The 20,950-nt window shown below is 35.1% G+C and overlaps 1 protein-coding gene across 2 annotated transcripts in view; it reads left to right on the forward strand.

The window, feature by feature from the left end:
- Window positions 1-19,670, forward strand: part of LOC123675469 — a 30,315-nt gene extending 10,645 nt beyond the window's left edge. For both annotated transcript variants that reach the window (XM_045610828.1, XM_045610833.1), the window contains 3 exons: window positions 7,704-7,795; window positions 17,317-17,469; window positions 18,003-19,670. In XM_045610828.1, coding sequence (XP_045466784.1) covers window positions 7,704-7,795; window positions 17,317-17,469; window positions 18,003-18,186 — 429 coding nt within the window. In that variant the 3' untranslated portion in view covers window positions 18,187-19,670. The remainder of the gene's footprint in view (window positions 1-7,703; window positions 7,796-17,316; window positions 17,470-18,002) is intronic.
- The last annotated feature ends 1,280 nt before the right edge of the window (window positions 19,671-20,950 follow it).

Consider the following 20,950-nt stretch of genomic DNA (forward strand, 5'->3'; position numbering starts at 1 on the left):
CGGAGCATTCGAGTGTACTACACCCATAGCAACTACTTAGATGAGAAAATAATTTGACACTTGTTCAAAATCTTAGAGAAGGTAACCATATATCTGAACCGAACAGGCAATGTGCCTCCTACAAGAGGTGGAGGAAGAAGAAAAGAGCCCAAAAAAGTTCTAAATAACTAACCATTTCAATAGAGCATCTATCATCTCACCATTCGCCATCTCACCCTAATTAAAACCATATCAAAGAGGTTTTCCAATAAGAGGTTTCATTTTAAACAGCCTGCTCACTAGCAGTTGTCAGCTTTTGACATAAAAACTACGCCATTATAAGAAATGTAAAGATACATGCTTCAACAATGCAATGAAGTTGTTGAAATTCACTTCAAAAATGGTGAAAATTTTGCTGTGACAGTTCGCGAAACTAAAGCAATTCTGGGTTATCGAGAGGCATCTTCCTGGCCGGCAAAAAAGAAAATGGTGGAAACATTTGAACTGCTGGGGCAAGTTAGTGTCGTGAAAATTCGAAACAGTGTGCGTCGCTCGAGAAAAAACTGGTAATATTGCTGCTGTATATAGCATGTAATGTTGACGAAAACCCAGGTTTGTCGATTCCTCGTCGATCTTCTGAGTTAATTATTCTACAAACGACATTACACTGTAATTGGAAGATATTGATGTGGACGACGTTTATTTTCAACCAGATGACACTATGTGCCACACCAGTAACGAAAAAATCGCAATTTTTATAAGAAACCTTTTGCCTTTTCCTTTGGAACCACGTGAAGGATATGCCAACGCTCTTAATCGATTCAAGATCTTGAAGATGGAATTCTCTTCAAATATAATAAATTTTTTCAATATCAAAATGAAACCCTTCGTTGGAGAACTCTTTCCAACTAATCCCAGAATATCATCTTGATTATTAGAGGACAATCATATATCAGAATCAGGTAGGGTTTTGTATGTTGTAATCAAGAGGAATATTCCCCAAATACTGGGCCAATCCCCTTTATTGGGGCAATTTTTTTTCGAAATTTCTTGATATGTTTATTAGGTACGTATTCATCCTTAAAAAAATTCCCACCTCAAATTTTCTGTGAAAACTGTTATTATGACATGTGCCAAATATGGCACATATGCCAAGAGCTTGTTAGAATATCTGCTTAAACAAGTAAGAATTAAGTCATTAGATTTTTTAGCTAATAATATTCTCATTCACAATATCCAACTATTGGGGCACACCATATCCAGGAGATATGAGGGCTTAGCCTTTACTACAAATCGTTCCGAATATGACACAAGTTAACAAATTACTTACAATAAAAAAAGGTGATATGTATTTCTTTACAGGAATCGAAATAAGGAACACTTAGGTACCGTATACTGAATAATTCTATTTTTACTAAAATCCTATATTTCAACATTTTTCGACCACCAAAACTTGGCGAGTATTATGTCGTAAAAGGTGTAAACCGGTGGGCACACTAAAATCTACCCAACTCACAAAATAAGTTGCTAACGCCGAAAAGCGAGGGTGCCGAATATGGAACAGAATTCGTAAACTGTTCTGAATCAGTTCCTCTGTTTGATGATTTGTTGTAAAGGACTTATTCCAAATTCAGCACAGTACTCGCTAAGGGGTTAACTACATCAATTCTAATTTCACATTAAAAATTTATAAAATTTTCGTAAGTAATTGCACAAGTGCATCAAAATTACCGATAATTTTGCATGACAGCGTGTTGTCATAAAAACTGCATGAGTTCATTTTCTTTCTCCAAAAATGAAAATGACCGAATGCAGTTTTTTCAAAGAAAACACGCTGAATTTCTGACAGGAGGGAAATATTCCATAATATTTGAAACACTCGTGGCATTACCTCTGATAATTTGTCTTATTTCCCGTGCTGCTTCCGCGATTACTTCAAATGGAAAAAACTCCTTAATGCACCCATTGTTCCGTTCATCCCCCAGCATTGATCTTGAGAGAAAGCCGGTAATTTCATTCTCATCGGCCGACACGACCCATTAAAAAGCCGACCGAGAACCTGGAAAACGAAAGAAGCCCTATATTTTCCTTCCAGATCTGTAAACTTCCACATCCTTCAGCCCGCGGAGAGCCCCGGCTCTCCCTTGGCCATTTCCTGATTAGGCCAGGCTCGAAATGGGCAAATACATTTTCCAGTTAGATTTGGAAGTTAGGTAAATGATAATATTATTTGCGGAGCGAACATCGCTGGGCGGAGTGTTTGATCGGGGCGGCGGGCGAACAAGAAAACCGTGGTTTGAAATATGATCCACGGTCCATCCGTCTACTATACTTGATGAGAACGTCTACTCGAAGTGCAAATATTGACGGAACGATGTCCACGTATTCTCTCCGCCGACCCTGACGGATCCTGATAAAATCAATAGCGGCCATCTTCGACGGGTTCCTTTGGACCCACATATATCGGCGTGGACCAGATATGTTGGTTTGTTATTTTTCGATAATGTTCCTTTGGAATCGAACGGTGAAAGACTTTTGTGTAGCAGTTAAGTACTGCAAATACGATATTTTGAAATGCCCGAGTCCAGTCAGTGTAACTCGAGGTGTAACTGGTTCTGAGGCAGAGGTCAGAATTCCCCGAAATTAAAAGTCACAAATTCCAAGCCATGTTGGTTTGTTATTTTCGGAAATGTTCCTTTGGAATCGTAGAGTGGAAGACTTTTGTGTAGCAGTTGAATACTGCAAATATATTATTTTGAAATGCCCGAGCCCAGTCGGTATGATTGGGTCGTGGGGCGGAGATCACAATTCTACAAAATTAAAAGTCACATATTCCAAGCAATGTTGGTTTTTTATTTCGGTAATGTTTCTTTGGAATCGTAGAGTGGAAGACTTTTGTGTAACAGTTGAATACTCTAAATATATTATTTTAAAATGCCCGACACAGTCGGTATAATTGGGTCGTGAGACGTAGCTCGCAATTCCACAAAATTAAAAGTTGCATATTCCAAGCCATGTTGGTTTGTTGTTTTCGATAATGTTCCTTCGGAATTGTACAGTGGAAGACTCATGTGTAGCAGTTGAATACGGCAAATATATTATTTTAAAATGCCAGATACCAGTCGGTTCAACTGGGTCGTGGGGCGGAGCTGACATTTCCACAGAATTAAAAGTCGCATATTCCAAACCATGCTGGATTGTTATTTTCGATAATGTTTCTTTGGAATCGTACAGTGGAAGACTTTAGTGTAACAGTTGAATACTGCAAATATATTATTTGCTCGAGCCCAGTCGGTATAATTGGGTCGTGAGACAGAGCTCACAATTCCAAAAAATTGAAAGTTACATATTCCAAGCCTATCGGTTTGTTATTTTCGATAATGTTTCTTTGGAATCGTACTGTGAAAAATTTTTGTGTAGCAGTTGAATACTGCAAATATATTATTTTGAAATGCCCGAGCCCAGTCGGTTCAACTGGGTCGTGAGTCAGAACTCACATAATTCCCCGGAGTCACATATTCCAAGCCAAATAAAACACTCCAAATAGTGTTAAGAGCAGGAATGTTTCCGTACTTTTTGACAAATGGCTGTAATTTCCTGCAGAAATGGAGGAATACACAGTACTTAAAACTTTATTCGAATACAAAAATTTAGTTGCAATCACAAAAATACCTAAAGAATATAAAGAATTTACTTCTCACATTTGAGTCGACATCCCACACTACTGGGAGGGATGCTGCGTAAATGAAGTATAGATTCCGAAAACTGTAGAACATCCCAAATTGTCATGTTTTTTCTTCAATTTGAGTCGTGAACATACAGGATATAGGTGATTCACCGTGATGGCCTATTAGCCGTTGAAAATTTGCATATTAAAGTTTGAGACATTGATCATTCTCCCTAAAATATTTTCAGATGTCTAAAACTTCTGGTTATACCGGACTAGTACTTCCTGATTTCAAATGGCACACCCAGTATATCATTGCATCATTAGATAGCTTATTTGATAACAATTTCAGCAATATGCCATACCTTGGGTAACAATGGTTCCTGAGATAATGGGATTCTCATGAAAAAATTTTTTTTATATAATACGGCTTGGCTTGACATGATTTCAAGTCAAGTAGTAGTTTTTCAATCTCAAGTCAAGTCAAATATTCATTTATCAAGTACTTGAAATCATCAAGCTACTTGATTTCTAGAATTTTTATTGTGTAATGTCACATCAATAAAAAAATGCTGAAGTGAAGAAGAAACTTGCAAAAAATACTTCAATTTATTAAACTTATTGTATGAAAGAAACGACAATATCAACTCTTTCGAAATAGAAACAAACCAGTCACTACACCGATACGGGGAGACAGAGTTTTTGCTGAGGTTTTTATCTGTTCTCTTGTATCATACGTTGAAATGTATGATGCCCCGTTACATTTCCTCTGCTAATACTGAGATTCATCGACACATATGCTTGATTGTTTGAAATTAATATTTTGTATTTGCTCTTTCTCAAAAGAATATATATATAGCAAAATGAGAAAATTTCAAGTTTCTTATTATTGAGAAACCTCCAGGCTTTGTTTGATTTCATAATTTTCCATCCAGGATCTAAGACACATGAGGCATCTAATAGATTCGTCGCCTAAGCTATTGCGGGTTTTTGTTACTGTAAGAGCAGCTCTGGAAAATTGTCTTTCAACAGGAGCTGAAGATGCTGGCGTCGATGAAAAATCCTCGGCCAAACTTTTCTCGTCCAAACTTGATCAAAAGGCCAAGTTTGGAAAGATATTTCTGAAACAACCAAAATCTACCAATAGATTTCATAGAAATGTGAGAAAACTAATAATAAAGTCACAGTGGCGAATGCTTCAATCTCTCGGCGCGCTTCAATCTCTCGGCGCGCTTCAATCTCTCGGCTCTCGAGGAATCCCCTTATTTAGTCTAAGCGCGCACGAGATTGCAGAAATGTATATCAAGCTCAAGTATTATCAAGTAGCTTGATATCGAGTCAAGCAATAAATATCTAAAATCAAGTCGAGCTCAAGTCAATTTTTCACGAGCTTGATTTTCAAGTCAAGTAGTTTATTAAAATGTCAAGCTACTAGGCTTGATGAATCCCTGATAATAATCTTTATTGTAGCGTCATATAGAGACGCAAATCAAAGAACAAATAATAGTGTGCTCTTGTAAAATTTTGAGACATATTCCACAAGTTAAATGAATTATATAAAAACAATACAAATATTTCGATCAACAGGGCCTCATAAAATAGTCTAATCAAAAAGTGAATTACGACAACGAATTGTAAAACCGTAAACACCTACACTACGATTAAACCGCCCGTTATTTATCCCACAGAATATCAACACGCAGATTCCACACCGCATCATAAAAATGAATGATCGGACGTTATTGCGGTTCGGCAACGTTTTTGTGAAGGTCGCGTTGCGTCGTCTTAGGCCCGGTGCACACATCCGACTTTTGCAGTTACGACACCGTTGCTGTGTCGTACTTGCGGCCTGTGGTACAAAGAATCAAATGGGAGCATGCACACTACCCGCCGTGCAGTTGCGACGTCGTAACTGCCAGCATACGATCGTTTTTTGGTAGCATGTCCCTCTAGGCCGCAACTGGGCCGCAGTCGTACATGCGATCTCTCAGTACTCTTTTCTATATTGGCCTGTGCACACATACGACTTTTGTCGTGAGTTCGCACAATGGCAGAGAGGGAATTGGATATCGATTTCTTCATTGAGGAAACTAAAATAAGATGATGTCATCAGAAAAATTTATTGGGTAGTAGTATGTTGTTCTCATCAATTCTTCGAACAACAGGATTTTCAACAATTCATCTCTATTTCTCATGATCGGTGAGTCCGCTGGTAGCCTATATATTTTCTTCCGAACGATTTTATCATTGTCTATAGTTATTGCAAAAGTAATAAAGTGTCTTATTCAAACTCTTATTGATAAAAATTCAAATTCAATTTTTGAAACAGCTAGAGATTTCAAGATCATATGAGTGACAGTTTCGTAGAAATCATGAAAAACTGAAAAAGTTTTAAATTTTTATGATCCAACAAATACAATGCGTACTAGTTTCCCATTCAGCATCGTGAATGTAAATACTTTCTGGACTTATTTGATTATAATCAAATAAGTCCAGAAAGTATTACATTCACGATGCTGAATGGGAAACTAGTGCACATTGAATTGATCCGGCTCCGCAACCACGACGGTGTAGTATGTAGTGTGCATTGAATAGGTACGACACCGCAACGGGTGTCGTAACTGCAAAAGTCGGATGTGTGCACCGGGCCTTATCCCGGCCCAAAATAAAAACCCACCTTGCCTAATCCACTTCACCGCTACCTCCCACAGTGATCGAGGCGCGTCGTCGCCTCCTCTTCTCTCTGTGTGTTGTTGAATGGCCATGCTAAAAGACGTGAAATGTTTGGATTTGTGGAGTCAAAACTCGGTAACGTCACGAATATGTAAAATGGGTCCGGAAGTAGCACGACGTCCAAGAGCGGTCCTCTCTGAAAGCGCTAAGTACCTGTCAGGTGGACCACCCAGGTGAGGTGAGGTGGTTCTTGCGTCTTTGCGTTACCCCGGATGAATATGCAGAATCGGGTCACAATGGGCTCGCCAGAGGCGAAAGAGTGATAATATTTATTAAAGCTGTGCGTTGTTTGTATACATTATTGGAGAAGGCGCACACAGCAAGAAATATCAAGAAATTATTGGAAAAAAAGTACTGACTCGTTCATTCATGAGCTTATTGGAGACCATATAATTGTACTAATATAAAAATATTATAATATGAATATGATTTAAATTCTCGGTTATTTTATATAGACAGTCCTCCTGAAATTCGGTATGATATGACGATACGAGTTATTCTAATTTCCACTATTGGTTTTGCAAAAACGTTTGAATGGGTATGAAGTATTTTTTATGGGGATTCAGAATTCATTGCTAAGAAATGCAAAAAAGCAATATAAACATAAAAATTTTATGTGAACTGGCATTCTTAGAATAGATATATGATCTTCAGTTTAAACCTTTAGATCCATGAAAATTGAGATTATGAATATGATATAAAAATTGGGCATTCTCATTCAAGTGGTGTCACCACTTTCGGAACAGCCATTAGATTAGAAAATGATTTGAGCTTAGTACTGTTGATTCCGTCAAAATTTGAATCTTTCTCCCCGTGCATAATTGGCGCCCAACGTGGGGCCCATTCGAAATCATATCAATTTCGATTAATCTGAAATCTATCTCTGTATGTGATATCATATAGAATTCAAAATTTAGAACTATATTTTTGACAGAACAACAAACCTAATTAACCTAACTATTTTATCTAAATTTGAATTATCAATCGAATTTGTACATCAAATAAAATTATCCTTGTGATTCTTGAACGTTCTTTTCGTTATATATATTATTTATTCTATAGATTCTTCTAACACCCCTTTCATTGAGGCTTTGTCTTCAGCTTTGAATATTGAGGACGCTGATTGTTTGAATTAGGAAATTAAAAGATCTCAATGAATTCAATCACCACTCGTTAATTACTGTTATTTAAAAAATTTCATTACCATATAGCCAGAATTCAACTGTGATGGGTTAAAGTGTAAGAGTAGCGTAAGCTAAACTTATAAACCAATAAAGACAATTATTATTATTATTATTATTATTATATTCTCTATTTGTTTCAGAATCATCTTCAACTCATATCAGAAAGAAACCGGAACATGGACAGAATAGCAAAACTAGAGAAACAACTGAGGAATATAACGATAAATCCTGAGTGAGTTATCATTTTCATGAAAACTTTGTAAAGTATTATCCAATATCAATAGTTATCTACTCAGGCGGATTTTTGAAGTTTTATAACTTGATTGATATCAGTTCGATGGTTTCTTTGTTCTATTTATAGTTCAAATAAAATAATATTTTTGAAATGCGTAGTTCTGGAGTTATTCGTCATTTCTTAAAAGAAATAACTGTTGAAGGCCTATTAGAATTTGCATTATTTCTTAAGAACTTAATGTGCAACATCCGATTCGTTTTATGAAGTCGGAAATCGAAGTATAAACGACGGGTTTCATAAAATTTTTATTGACTACTCATTGATTGTAGTTTTAAATCTATTGAAGTGTCAAAAATTAACTAAATTGAACACAGAAATGATTCGATCGAGCAAATCACCACGATAAAAGTTTCATGAAATCCACCATTAATGTTTTTTGTGGGTGTTACACTGTTTTGATATACAGGGTTTTCTACAAGCTCTATGACAAACACTGACCGAAGATAGCTGCACTCAATCTGAACATTTTTTCTTGTAAACATAGGTCCAATTTGTTTTCGTTTATAAGTTACAAGAATTTGATAAAAAAACTGAAGATTCAGTTACTCGGCAGATCAGATGTGGGTCGTTTCTCATTTGGTTAGCTGCATTTCGAATTCGATGTCGTCATGGTATTTTCCTTCCTTGACCTATCTCTTGATCCAATGGCTTATGGATTAATAATTTGACCATTAAGTTGACTCCGCAAAGACCTAGTAGGACAGCTAGCGTTTCATTTGACGAACTATTTAAAAAAAAAAAAAATTAAATAATTCTTTATTATCAATGGTTCATCATCTGATCGAGCTTTAATTTTAATATTTTGATGGTTGCAAGTAGGTATCTGCCAGAAGACAGCAAAGTTGTGACACATTAATTCATAACTAATATTCCACAAGTATAAAATTTTGAGGGACTATTTTTTTAATGGTTTGAAAAATATATGTCAATAGCTAGTCTTTTCTGGAGGCTGTATCTGCCAGAAGAGTACCTACGTTGCCGAACTTCAAAACGCATCAGGGGTAGAGATAGAATATACTGCGAACTAAATTGGAAAAGGTAGGGGATGCATTGATAAATAGGAATTGAAATATAATTGATAGGATTTCAAAGTGTTAGTGTTGACAAAATGTTATGAGAGTTCATCTGATGAATTCGGAAATTAAATAAGATTTTGTCGCTAAATATAATTTTGAGAACATCAATAAACCATTATTTTAGGTGGAGAATCTCCTAGTTCATCCAAAACAAAAAGAAATAAATTTTTGTGACATTTGCAGAATTGAAATTCTGGATTGGATTATTTCAGTAAAATATCGGCTGTTATAAAACAAAACAGGCACTTATGTTAACAATTAGGTAGTCCATGAAGAGAATTATCTTTGTTATGATGTGAATCAATATGATGGTTAAAACTAAGATATTATTTATCTATCATGATCTACCGTGAGCACGTTTTCTCCTAACACCCCATATAAGAATTTAACAGGCATATTCTGTTCACATGTTCACAACAAAAATTCTAACAGAAAATGAAAAAATTTCTGTTCACTGGAAACGGTCAAATGACAGTTGTCGTTGTCATTTGTCACTATTATGAAACAAATCATAACAGAAAGAAGAAACACACAAAAACACAGAGAATACCTACCTACTTGGTGTTCTATTTTTAAAAGTTCTTTGTCACTATTCATCGAAATATCAAAATCAGAAAAGAATAACAATATAACATGTTGACGTGGCATTCAACAGATTGTTTCCACTTGTAAAAAAATCTTTAGAAATTGAATGCAATTCTATAGACATAGCTGAAAATCGGTAGATATTCGAAATTCGAACATTATATCCAATTATTCAATCCACAATGGAAAATTACTTCAATTCATTTCGTACAATTTAGAAGCGACTAATCGAAACCTGCTGACCTGCTGCCTATATCGAAGCGTTGATTATATTTTCTATAATCTCATCGTACTATATCTTATTGTATTGTGTGACTTCCCCATGGTTTATGGCTGTTGTTAATAATATTCTTATTAAATTTCCTTCGAAGAAGTTGTAGATTTTAGGATGCTGCTTAGTCTTGATTTGTTGTGTTGTGTTGAGTTGTGGGATAGTCGGGTTTTGATAACTTTCTTCTGTGAAGATTCTGCTTGTTTTTGCTGGATGATGTTCGATGATGTTAGTTTTGATTTGTTCATAGCATCTGGAAAATTTCCCTGTTAAATTTTAACCGAAATATTTGTAGTAGTCGGGAAGCAATCTCTTGAAATTCAGTGAAGAGATTTGCGGCCATCATTGATTTCTCTAATTCTGTGGTTATTCCGTTCATTCTTCCACATCTTGTAGAACAAAATCGTGCGAGAATATATCAGATACGCACTGTTTCATGGTTATATTTCATTATTATATGTTGGTACTCCGAACTTTCCGCCACGGCTTTATCTGTCAATTCATCAATTTGCCTTAAAGAAATCATTTCTGCCAACCAACATTTTTCGATGCAAAAATCACTAAATGATATTTATGAAAATATTTCATTAATTTCAATAAGAATGCAATGAATTAGAGAAAATAATGTATAATACTCGTACAGAAGGCTCATTCTACCACTCGTTCATTCAAAAACTCGCCACTTCGTGGCTCGTTTTTGAATTTTGAACTCGTGGAAGAATATCAATGCCTTCTGCACTTGTATTATAAATAACTATTCTAGAACTATTCTTTCTTGTGGGACCATAGAATTTTTCTGAGTTCTTGGCAGATCTTGACTTGCTCTTCTAGTTTTTCGTACATGGCGGTGGTTGAAGAACATAATTTATGTAGCATATTTGCTTTGGAAGTTTCATCTCGGGAGCTGGATTTGACACTGGATGCTCTCTGGGATTCTTGATGGCTCTGAAAGATTCTTCAAGGATTTGTGATTGAGTTAAGCGTCGTTCAATCTCATCCGGCTCGAAGGACCAAAAAATGTTGATTGAATGGTTCCAAACAACACTTGACTTTTTTGATTTTTGTGCGATAAACTGAATAACCATCAGGCTCAGAAGTTCAAGGGAAAGTCTTAACTCGACAGTTTTTCGACTAGGTTAAATGATCAGACTTGAAAGGAATGATAATTTTATTGATCACAACAATCTGAGCTTATACATCAGGGTAAGTCTTTGACTTGTACACATATTTTAACAGTAGATTACTGAGGTAAAAAATAAAAATCTTTTTACCTCTACCATTTTTCCGATGCGGCTCAGTTGAGAGATACAGACTGTTGAAAATCCATTGAAAAAAAATTTTTTTTCCGTTATATCTCTCAAATGGTTCTATCGAAGGAAATTATTTTTGGATTATAGTTTTTCATTGATGTGATGAATATTCTTAAAAAACAAAATTCTATCCAGATCTTTCAGTATTTTCAATATGGCCACATGGGCGCCCGCAGAAATTTTTCTCAGGGGGGGGCAAAATGAAAATTATTGAAAAACGATAAGGCGTCCATGATTGTCATTGAAAAGCGCAAAATTGTTGTGAATCCATTACTTTTCTTTTTTCCTTGTTCTTTGGATTGAGATATTGAGGGTGTTGTGCTGAAAAATGAGGCAATCATAATCTCAGGGGGGCCATGGGCACCCAGGCCTCCCCCTGCGGGCGCCCATGTATGGCCATAACATTCCATAAAATTAATAGAAATTCAAAGAATCCTCCTCTCAAAAAAAATTTGAAGGCTTATTTAGGAATATTTGACTATTTTGAAAAATTAATATTCCTCACATTTTCTTGTATAAGTATTGAGCGCATGGAGTGCGCGTCTGAGTTAATGAAGTTTATTAATCGAAATAATTTTCCATTGCGAATTGAATAGTTGGAAACTATATTCGGATAATTTCGATTATTTCCCCCGAAAATCTGTGGTAACGGCAACGCCGTAATAGGGTCTCCATCGCCGTCACGATTTCCCTCAGCGTCGTCACGATCTCCGCGCGACCGCCAGCCGTAGATAGCGAACGTTCATGCCTTATCGGCGAGTATATTTTCCGGGCGCGCAACGGGGCCAGTGTAAACACACGGCCGGGAAAACGGCCGTGGAAAATTGCCGTCGTCGTTCTGAGTTATGGTCGTGGGGGCGGCGGAAAAAAACGACCGCGTCCGCGTCCGCCCTAATGGCAGGCGATACCCCGAATAATTATTTTTATTGCGGGGTTATACCTCGCAGTTGGCGAGGCCGATAGTTACGAGCGTATGAACGGGTTGGGAAAGAGGAAATATACGTTATTATGCCGAAGAAAATATTATGATAGTACGTTTAAAACTATGATTGTTGAGTTTTCCCTGCGTTTTCATATTAAATTGTTTATTGCATATCAAAAAGAACTCAAGGTTGCTGAAAAAATGCTCTGATTACCATGATTACGATACAAGACATAAAGATATTTTCTGTATTCCAAAACATAGAACAACAAAATTTCAGCACTCGCCAACGTACTATGGTATCAGATTGTTCAATCATCTTCCGGAGAGACTGAAAGTTTTGGAGTACAGAAAATTTAAGAATGACATTAAGAAACTGTTGTTGATGAACTGTTTTTATAGTGTCGGCGAATACTTGGATTACTCTTTTGTTTAAGGAATTTGAATCTTTTGTAAATCAAATTTTCAGTTTCAGTTACTAATTTGTTTATTTTTTTCGTATTATTATTGTTATTGAATGCATATTCATTTTGACGTTTTCTATACAGTGTACAGTGCATCCCATTTTGGGTGAGACAGCCAGGTTTCTTGCTTGTTATTTAAGATAGAGCCTTGCGGTTTTCACGTTCCTTTCCTACTTTTTCGTGAAACTTGAGTTGGTCTAATCAGATTGTGCATAACTGTTTCCGTTCAAAAGATACAGGGTGATTTTGGAAATTGATACTTTTCGGACCCCTTCTTTATCTCCGAAGTTATTAGAAATAATGCTGAGGTAAAAACTACGTCTGAATCGGAATTCTGCGTAGAATCCAGTGGCGTACTCAATATTTTTTTTCGGGGTATGGTTTTGAAGATTCAACACAAACTTATGTTTTTTTCAATGGAACACCATGTGTATAATTACTTCGTTGAATTCGTTATTTTTTTCCCTTCAAAATGATAAATGACACTATGTAGGTAGGATGTTCAGAAATGTTAAAAAAACACTAAAACGTCAAATAATGATGATTTTTTTGTAAATGGGCCATGAATTTTCTATGTTTCAATAAGATGATTATTACTTTCGATTTTTAAAAGTAGTAGCTCATTGATGACACAAACATCCTTGTTGTTATTATGGCTAATATGCATTTGGGAGCATTGTTTTATCAAGTAGGCATTAGAGGGAAAAAACCAATCTGATCTAGCTGTCATCGCTATAAATTATTGTTATCATTATTGATTCTTCTTTTCTATGGGAAATCCATTGCCCATTAACAAAAAATCATCATTATTTGATGTTTTAGTGTTTTTTAACATTTCTGAACATCCTACCTACATAATGTCATATATCATTTTGAAGGGAAAAAAATAACGAATTCAACGAAGTAATTATACACATGGTGTTCCATTAAAAAAAACATAAGTTTGTGTTAAATCTTCAAAACCATACCCCGAAAAAAAAAATTGAGTACGCCACTGGATTCTACGCAGAATTCCGATTCAGACGTAGTTTTTACCTCAGCATTATTTCTAATAACTTCGGAGATAAGGGAGTGGTCCGAAAAGTATCAATTTCCAAAATCACCCTGTATCTCTTGAACGGAAACAGTTATGCAAAATCTGATTAGACCAACTTGAGTTTCACGAAAAAGTAGGACAGGGACGTGAAAACCGCAAGGCTCTATCTTAAATAACAAGCGAGAAACCTGGCTGTCTCACCCAAAATGGGATGCACTGTACTCTGTCTTAAGGAAATAAAGAAATATTATTATTATTATGGCACCTTTCGATGCTGAGTTCGCTTTGTCGGAAAATGTCTCGTGAGGAAAATGGAAAAAGCATTGACGTTAAATCAGGAGCTTTGGCACGTTTGCTCAAATTCGCATCTTTCAATTTTGCTACCCGCAAAAAAATGTAACTGAAGTCACTGGATCACCTGTCAACAATTCAGTCAGTTATGTCAATGGAGATGTGAGTGTATCCTTATTAGCTAATAAAAGATGTTCAATGGACACTAGGTAGATTCAAATTTACGCCAAATACCCTAGGAATAAAAAAAAATATCGAGATAATGAACTGTTTATTCACCCAGATGTACTACTCAATACAACATCTGTTCACCTCTACTAATAAGATAAAAACCGAGGCGGCAAAACAATTATCAACAATTACTAAGCTGACAACTGTAGCCAATAACTCAGGTAGGTACCGGGTTTTTCACCATAATTTGACCCCCCCCTTTAACTTTGTTACTAGGAGAGGTACAAAAAAATGTTGTCTACAAAAGTTTCACGAAATCGACTAGTGTTTTTTGAAATTATTTCACAAAACGAAATACAGGGTGTTTCCTAAACATGCGGCAAAAATTCAGGGGGTTGTTCCTTGGACTATTCTAAGAATATTTTGTCCTTTGATGATTTTTGAAAAACCTATTTGTTTCGAAGATATAGGGGAAACAAAATTTCAGATAATAACATTTTATTATGAAAAATTACATGAAAATTCAACTCAACCTACAAAAACTGTTGAAAATGACCACCTCTAGCCAGCATACAAGCATCCAATCTTCTCCTCATTGACTGCCGAACCCTTTCAAAAACACCAGGATCATTTCTCATTAAGTTACACCCAGCAATGATCCGATTTCGCAAGTCTTCCACATTTTCTACTGGAGTGGTATAAACTAATGATTTTAGATGGCCCCATAGGAAATAATCTAAGGGGTTTAAGTCCGGGGAACGAGCAGGCCATAAATGAGGTCCACCTCTTCCAATCCAGCGATCTCCGTATCTCCGTTTTTATTTAAACTATTATTAATTTTAAAACTATGAAAAATGTTGTTCGCCCTGTATCTTCGAAACGAAGAGGTTTTTCAAAAATCATCCAAGGACAAAACATGCTTAAAATAGTCCAAGGAACAACCCCCTGAATTTTTGCCGCATGTTTAGGAAACACCCTGTATATACATACTGGGCAACATATTGATAGCAACTTCATTTTTTCAAATGGAACTCCCTGTATATTCTTCTATATTTGACTAAATCTTTTTCCCCTGATTTCGAATTTATAACATATTTTTGGCCTATCTCCCTTATTCTGAGTACCACAGAGTTTCAAATTCTAGGAACCACCTGGCAAGCTAAGTAATTGTTTTCAATTGGAAGGCTGCGATATTCAGAATGCCCTTTTTTGAGTTATCTCGTTGGCTACGATATGTAACATACGTTTGTCATTGAATAAAACTATTCATCGAATATGGACTACACAGAAGCGCAAAAATTTGAAATATTTTCGCTTTTTGTGGAGAACAATAAAAATAAGAAAGCTACAAGGAGAGAATATAAGGAGTTGCATCCAAATGATCCAATTCCAATTTATAATGAAAAACGTATGTCATATCGTTGCCAACGCGACAACTCAAAAAAGGGCATTTTGAGTGATCGCAGCCTTCCACTTGAAAATTGATTACTTTTGCCAGGTGGTTTTTAGAATTTGAAACTCTGTGGTCCTCAGAATAAGAGAGATAGGCCAAACATATGTTATATATTCGAAATCAGGGGAAAAGAGCTAGTCAAATATAGAAAAATATACAGGGTGTTCCATTTGAAAAAAATGCTGTTGCTATCAATATATTGCCCACTCTGTATATATTTCGTTTTGTGAAATCATTCTGAAGAACAGTAGTCGATTTCGTGAAAGTTTTGTAGAAAACATTTTTTTGTACCTCTTCTAGTAACAAAGTTAAAGGGGGGTCAAATTATGGTGAAAAACCCGGTACATAACATCCATGAAGTAGTGGCAGCATGTAATCAATCAGGCATTTGGTCTAACGATGTGAAAATAACTACAAAGTCCTCATCAAGAGGAAAACATAGCGTAGTCTAGTTGCGTCGCGTGAGCTCAGGCGAATGATCAGATAGTCATAAACAACTAGACATAGACTAAAACAACAACAAAAAGAATTGCGAAGAATATCCGCAACACCGTTCTTTCAAAAGTCACACAAATTAATCAAATAAAAACTATTCAATGTTATAAAAAAATGATAATGAAATATCAAAAACTGTCTACAGGCTCTTGTAACTGGCTTGGCATTCCACGTTCTATGTTCAAATAATCAGTTCAATCAAGTCAAGTAGTAGTTTTTCAATATCAAGTCAAGTCAAGTATTTATTTATCAAGTAGTTATCAAGCTACTTGATTTTTAGCAGTTTTGTTGTGTAGTATCACATCAATGATGAAATGAGAAGGAACCTTGCAAAAAACACTTTCATTCATTTAACCTATTGAATTAAAGAACCGAAAATATCAACTTCTTTGAAATAAAAACATACATTTGACTATAAATCATAACAAAATAAAAAATAAAGTTTCTTAATATTGAGAAACCTCCAGGCTATGGTTGGTTTCATTATTTTCAATCCAGGATCTAAGACACATGAAGAATCTTATAGATTTGTCGCCTGACCTATTGCGGGTTTTTATAACTGTAAGAGCAGCTCTGGAAAATGATCTTTCAACAGGAGCTGAAGATGCTGGCGTAGATGAAAAATCCTTGGCCAAGTTTGGAAAGATAATTCTGAAACTACCGAAATCAACCAATAGATTTCATACAAATGTGAGAAAAGTACTAATAAAGTCACACTGGCAAATGCTTCAGTCTCTCGGCGCTCGAGGAATCCCCTTATTTAGTCTAAGCGCGCACAGAAATATATGCCGTGCGACGCGTGCATATCAAGCTCAAGTAATATCGAGTAGCTTGATATTAAGTTAAGCAATAAATATCTAAAATCAAGTCAATCTCAAGTGTGTAATTTTTCACGAGCTTGATTTTCAAGTCAAATAGTTGGTTAAAAGGTCAAGCTACTTGGCTTGATGAATTCCTACTTGAAACCTTTAGCCGATTCAGCATCTCTGTCGAATTCACTTAGTTGTCGATATTTGCACGTCGTTACTCTCTGGAATCGTTCAATCGCTACCCCAAAAAGCAAAGAAAAACACAAAAACCAAAGATTTACTACCAGAAAAATGACGAAATCGATTTAAAATTTCGAGAAATACCCAGATACACGTAAAACGTGAAATTTTCGATGACTCGTAGATTATTTTATTCGTAAAATTTCAATCATATACAACCTTCAACTAGTTGAACATTTCTTCCAGATAAGGTCAAAGAATTTGAACGCCTTCTTGCTGTTGCATTTTTATGTCATGAAAATTTCTTAGTTTTCCTTGAATTTTTAATGGCTATGATTTCTTGACATCATAATTCTGCGAGAATCAAATTGGACAACGCTTTCTCTATGTTTCAGAATAGAGAACCAATTATCGGCTGCTAAGCCTTCGATCGAAGATGGTCATTCTGCAAGGCAAGTTTTGGAACTGGAAAGGGAAGCTTTAGAACTACGAAGGGAGCTACAAGACACCAGAGCTAAAAAGGAGGAAGCCGATCAAAAAGTAGTAATGTAAGTCTCTGTTAATTTTGCCAAACATTAAAATTTTGCTTGCTAATTTTTTATATAAAATGTAACAACTGATCATTTTTTGGACCAGGTGATTTCATGCTTCGTTTTGGTGTGGTCCTTTGACTAAACTTCACTTAGCAGCAAATTCCATGGAATATCGGTTACCTCCGATAAATCTTACAGCTGGTAGCTAAATTCACTCTGTCAGATAAATTTAGTTTACCGGAACTGAAAGTACCAAAATTTAAAAATTGAATTTGCTACGATTCTAAAATTTATGAACATACTTCTTATTATTTCCAGAATTGAAAATTTGTCTGCACGCCGAAAAATTATTCATCTTATATTTATCTCACATCAGACGATACAATCACTTTCGTATTAATACTTCTTATTGTTCTTGACTTAAAAAAATCTTGTTCTCATATTTTTTATGAAGTATTTCAGATCGATTCAACTGGAATTGACTGCTTTTGACTGAAACGCTTCTCTTGTATTACTCATCAGATAAAAAGATTGTATTTTTCTTTCAGCTTGAATAAGAAGCTGGCCAGCATATCAAAAAGAAACGACGTCAGTGCTTCGGATGTCTCGGAAAATGGAAAAACTGACTCTACCGATTCGGTCTCGATGACCACGACTTCTTCAATCATCCATGGGATTTCCACAGGAGTGATCCCCAGGGTGACGCTCTCTGGTCCTGTGACGGATCTATAGTGAGTCGTTGAAATACATTTCTCGAGTCTTCCTTGATGACGTTCGCACTCAAAGAAATTTTCATTTTTCTTCATCGGATTTCTACCGAATATCGACCTATTCGATTCCACGAGGAGGGAATAGTTCCATCGAAAATCTTTTTCTTGACTATGTGATGTATGTGACCTTATTCAAACTGTATACATAACTAGATTTCATCCGACAATACTGTTCGCCAGAAGTTGTATAGTTCCTTTTTATGGATTAACTTTCGTGGTACATATAAAATAAGTTATATTTTTTCAATTTGATTGTTATTTAACCATTTTTGCACCTGATGTAGATTCAGAAGTCGACACCAATGAGTGCTAATATCTTTACAATTGATCACTATTTTTAATTCGAAGCAATGATTTCTTGAACAACCGTACAAACATAATTGATAACATTCATAATTTTATTTTTTCTCTATTTTTATAGAGAATATTTTATTTTCACATCGGGATAAGTACATTGTTTATGTTTATTAATTGCTTTCACCTTCCGGTCATTTTTCATATAATTGAATAAATCCCTTGCCAATCATAACTACATTGTAGGTAACTACTTTCTACTCACTTCGATATTAAGTTTTGATTTGTAGTATTGTATTAGGATCATTTTTTATCACTTGGGTACTTAAAAGAAACTGATAGTAGAAAATAAAAATTAATGTGTGTGAAATTAAAACCAAATAATGAAACATGTGCCTAATTCGCTTTTAGTAATTTATTCATAGATGTTTTAATGAAAGCTGAGTAACTAAGTATTTTTAGTAGATTATAAGCAAGTCTGCTTTTAAATTTTTTTCTTCATGTTTGCATTCTAACGAGTTACTTAAGAAAATTTTCAGCATCGCAGTGGACTCTCAAAAATATTTTTTTTTTCCTTGACAAACATTCTCCAATGTCCACTGGAATGCTATACTAAATTTATTCCATATTGTTGGTTATTTTTAAGAAGGAAAAAATGTGTTAATGCAGTCTTCAGTTGAGTTGATCCATTCTCACTATGTTTAAGTCAACATTTTTTTGTTTTGTTATTGGAAACGTGATGATAAATACATTCCGTTATGATAATAGGAAAATTGTTGAGATTCAATCTGAACTTCATGGTGATGTGGAATGGTGCTTCAAAAAATAACCTGGTTTTGGTATAAAAATTGTTCGGGTGGTTCTCTATTCAGTATAGACTTTTCAAAATCAATATATCTTGTTATTTCTATCTTTCTGTGTTCTTTCATGGGTCGAGTTTTTCTCTAAGACATAATGTTATATCATAAATATTATTATACATATATATAGTTTTTGGACAAACAATATCTGAAGTTTCTATTGAAACAAAATGGATTGTGAATTCAATACAGTTTAATGGAGATGAATGACCAGGTTATTTATAGCTCTTATATATCATATTTATATTATATTATGTAGCCTCATTTTTGAAATATATTTTTCTAACATTGATATTGTTTATTTGTCGACGGAAAAATTATACCTATCTTGTCGGAGATACAATTATGGAAATAATGTTCGCACCAAAACATCATTTGGTTGGAGGTAAGAAAATTAACGGTATCCTGTTAGTATGAAATTCTTTCCATATTTATATATTTGCAGTTGTATGTCGGATGTTAGGCTTAGGCCTTTAAGCTTTTGCCTAGAAAGTACATAATTTCATTCACAAATATTTAAATATTTCAAACTTCCTACATGCAAAATTTTGTGTTCATAGCATAAAACCATGAAAAATTCAAGAAAAATATCGAAATATATCGCCCAATCTTTTTGTGATAAAAAAAACTGGAGGAGTTGAGATTTTGAAAATCATTCAAGAAGAATAATAATCGAAGCCATAACTGAACGATATTATGTAGATGACTACTCAGATTGTACAGACACGCCAGTAGCTGCACATCTGGTAGTATCGGGGGTTGATCGTGCAAAATTTGGTGTTTATAGCGGCGTCAGAATCATTGAAAATTCATTATATTAAGAAAGCACTGATGAAAAGTGATAGCTAGAGAGTTGATTCTTTCTATAATGTATGTTGATTGTCTGAGAAACAATTAGACATGATCCAGAATTTTTGTACAAGTTTGCTCATTTACGGTCTCTCTTACTTATCGTTGTTAGTTGAGCACATTACTTCAATTCAAGAGAAAATGTATTCGTCAAGCAGCAAAAAAAGAAAGAAAGAAAAAAAATTGTACAACCGAAGTGCATTTAGTAGCAAATGAAATTGCCAATACCCTAATGATTTTGGAAAAATCCCAAATAACAAAAATAAAAGTTTAAAAGGATGATGCTATAAGAAATGTTACCATGAAGTACAAGGTGAAATTTGATATACCACTGGATGCGAAAGGCTTCATGAAGAAAATAAATAATATGGAAGAAAGGTTGGAAACAAAAATTGACTCGAAAAAACTGAAAATCAAGCAATCAAACTGTTGGAATGGGAAAAAAGTATTGAAGGCTATAGAAGTTGATAACAATCCTACAATTGAAAAAATCGGAGGCACAATGCACATTGGTATTTAGTATTTATGATGGATCTACTCAACATATAGTGAGTGAAGATTCTACTACACGAGTAGAGACTGGACTGAATCAGCCATTAAACCACAATAATGTCATATCATGTCAAGACTGTCGAATCTGCTTCTGATCTTTCAATTCCACAATATCTGCCATCGCTACAACTGATCACTAAACATTTCACGCCTGATTCTTCCACTGAACAC

Source organism: Harmonia axyridis, chromosome 1 (genome assembly GCF_914767665.1).
Source record: "Harmonia axyridis chromosome 1, icHarAxyr1.1, whole genome shotgun sequence".
Lineage (NCBI taxonomy): Eukaryota > Metazoa > Arthropoda > Insecta > Coleoptera > Coccinellidae > Harmonia > Harmonia axyridis.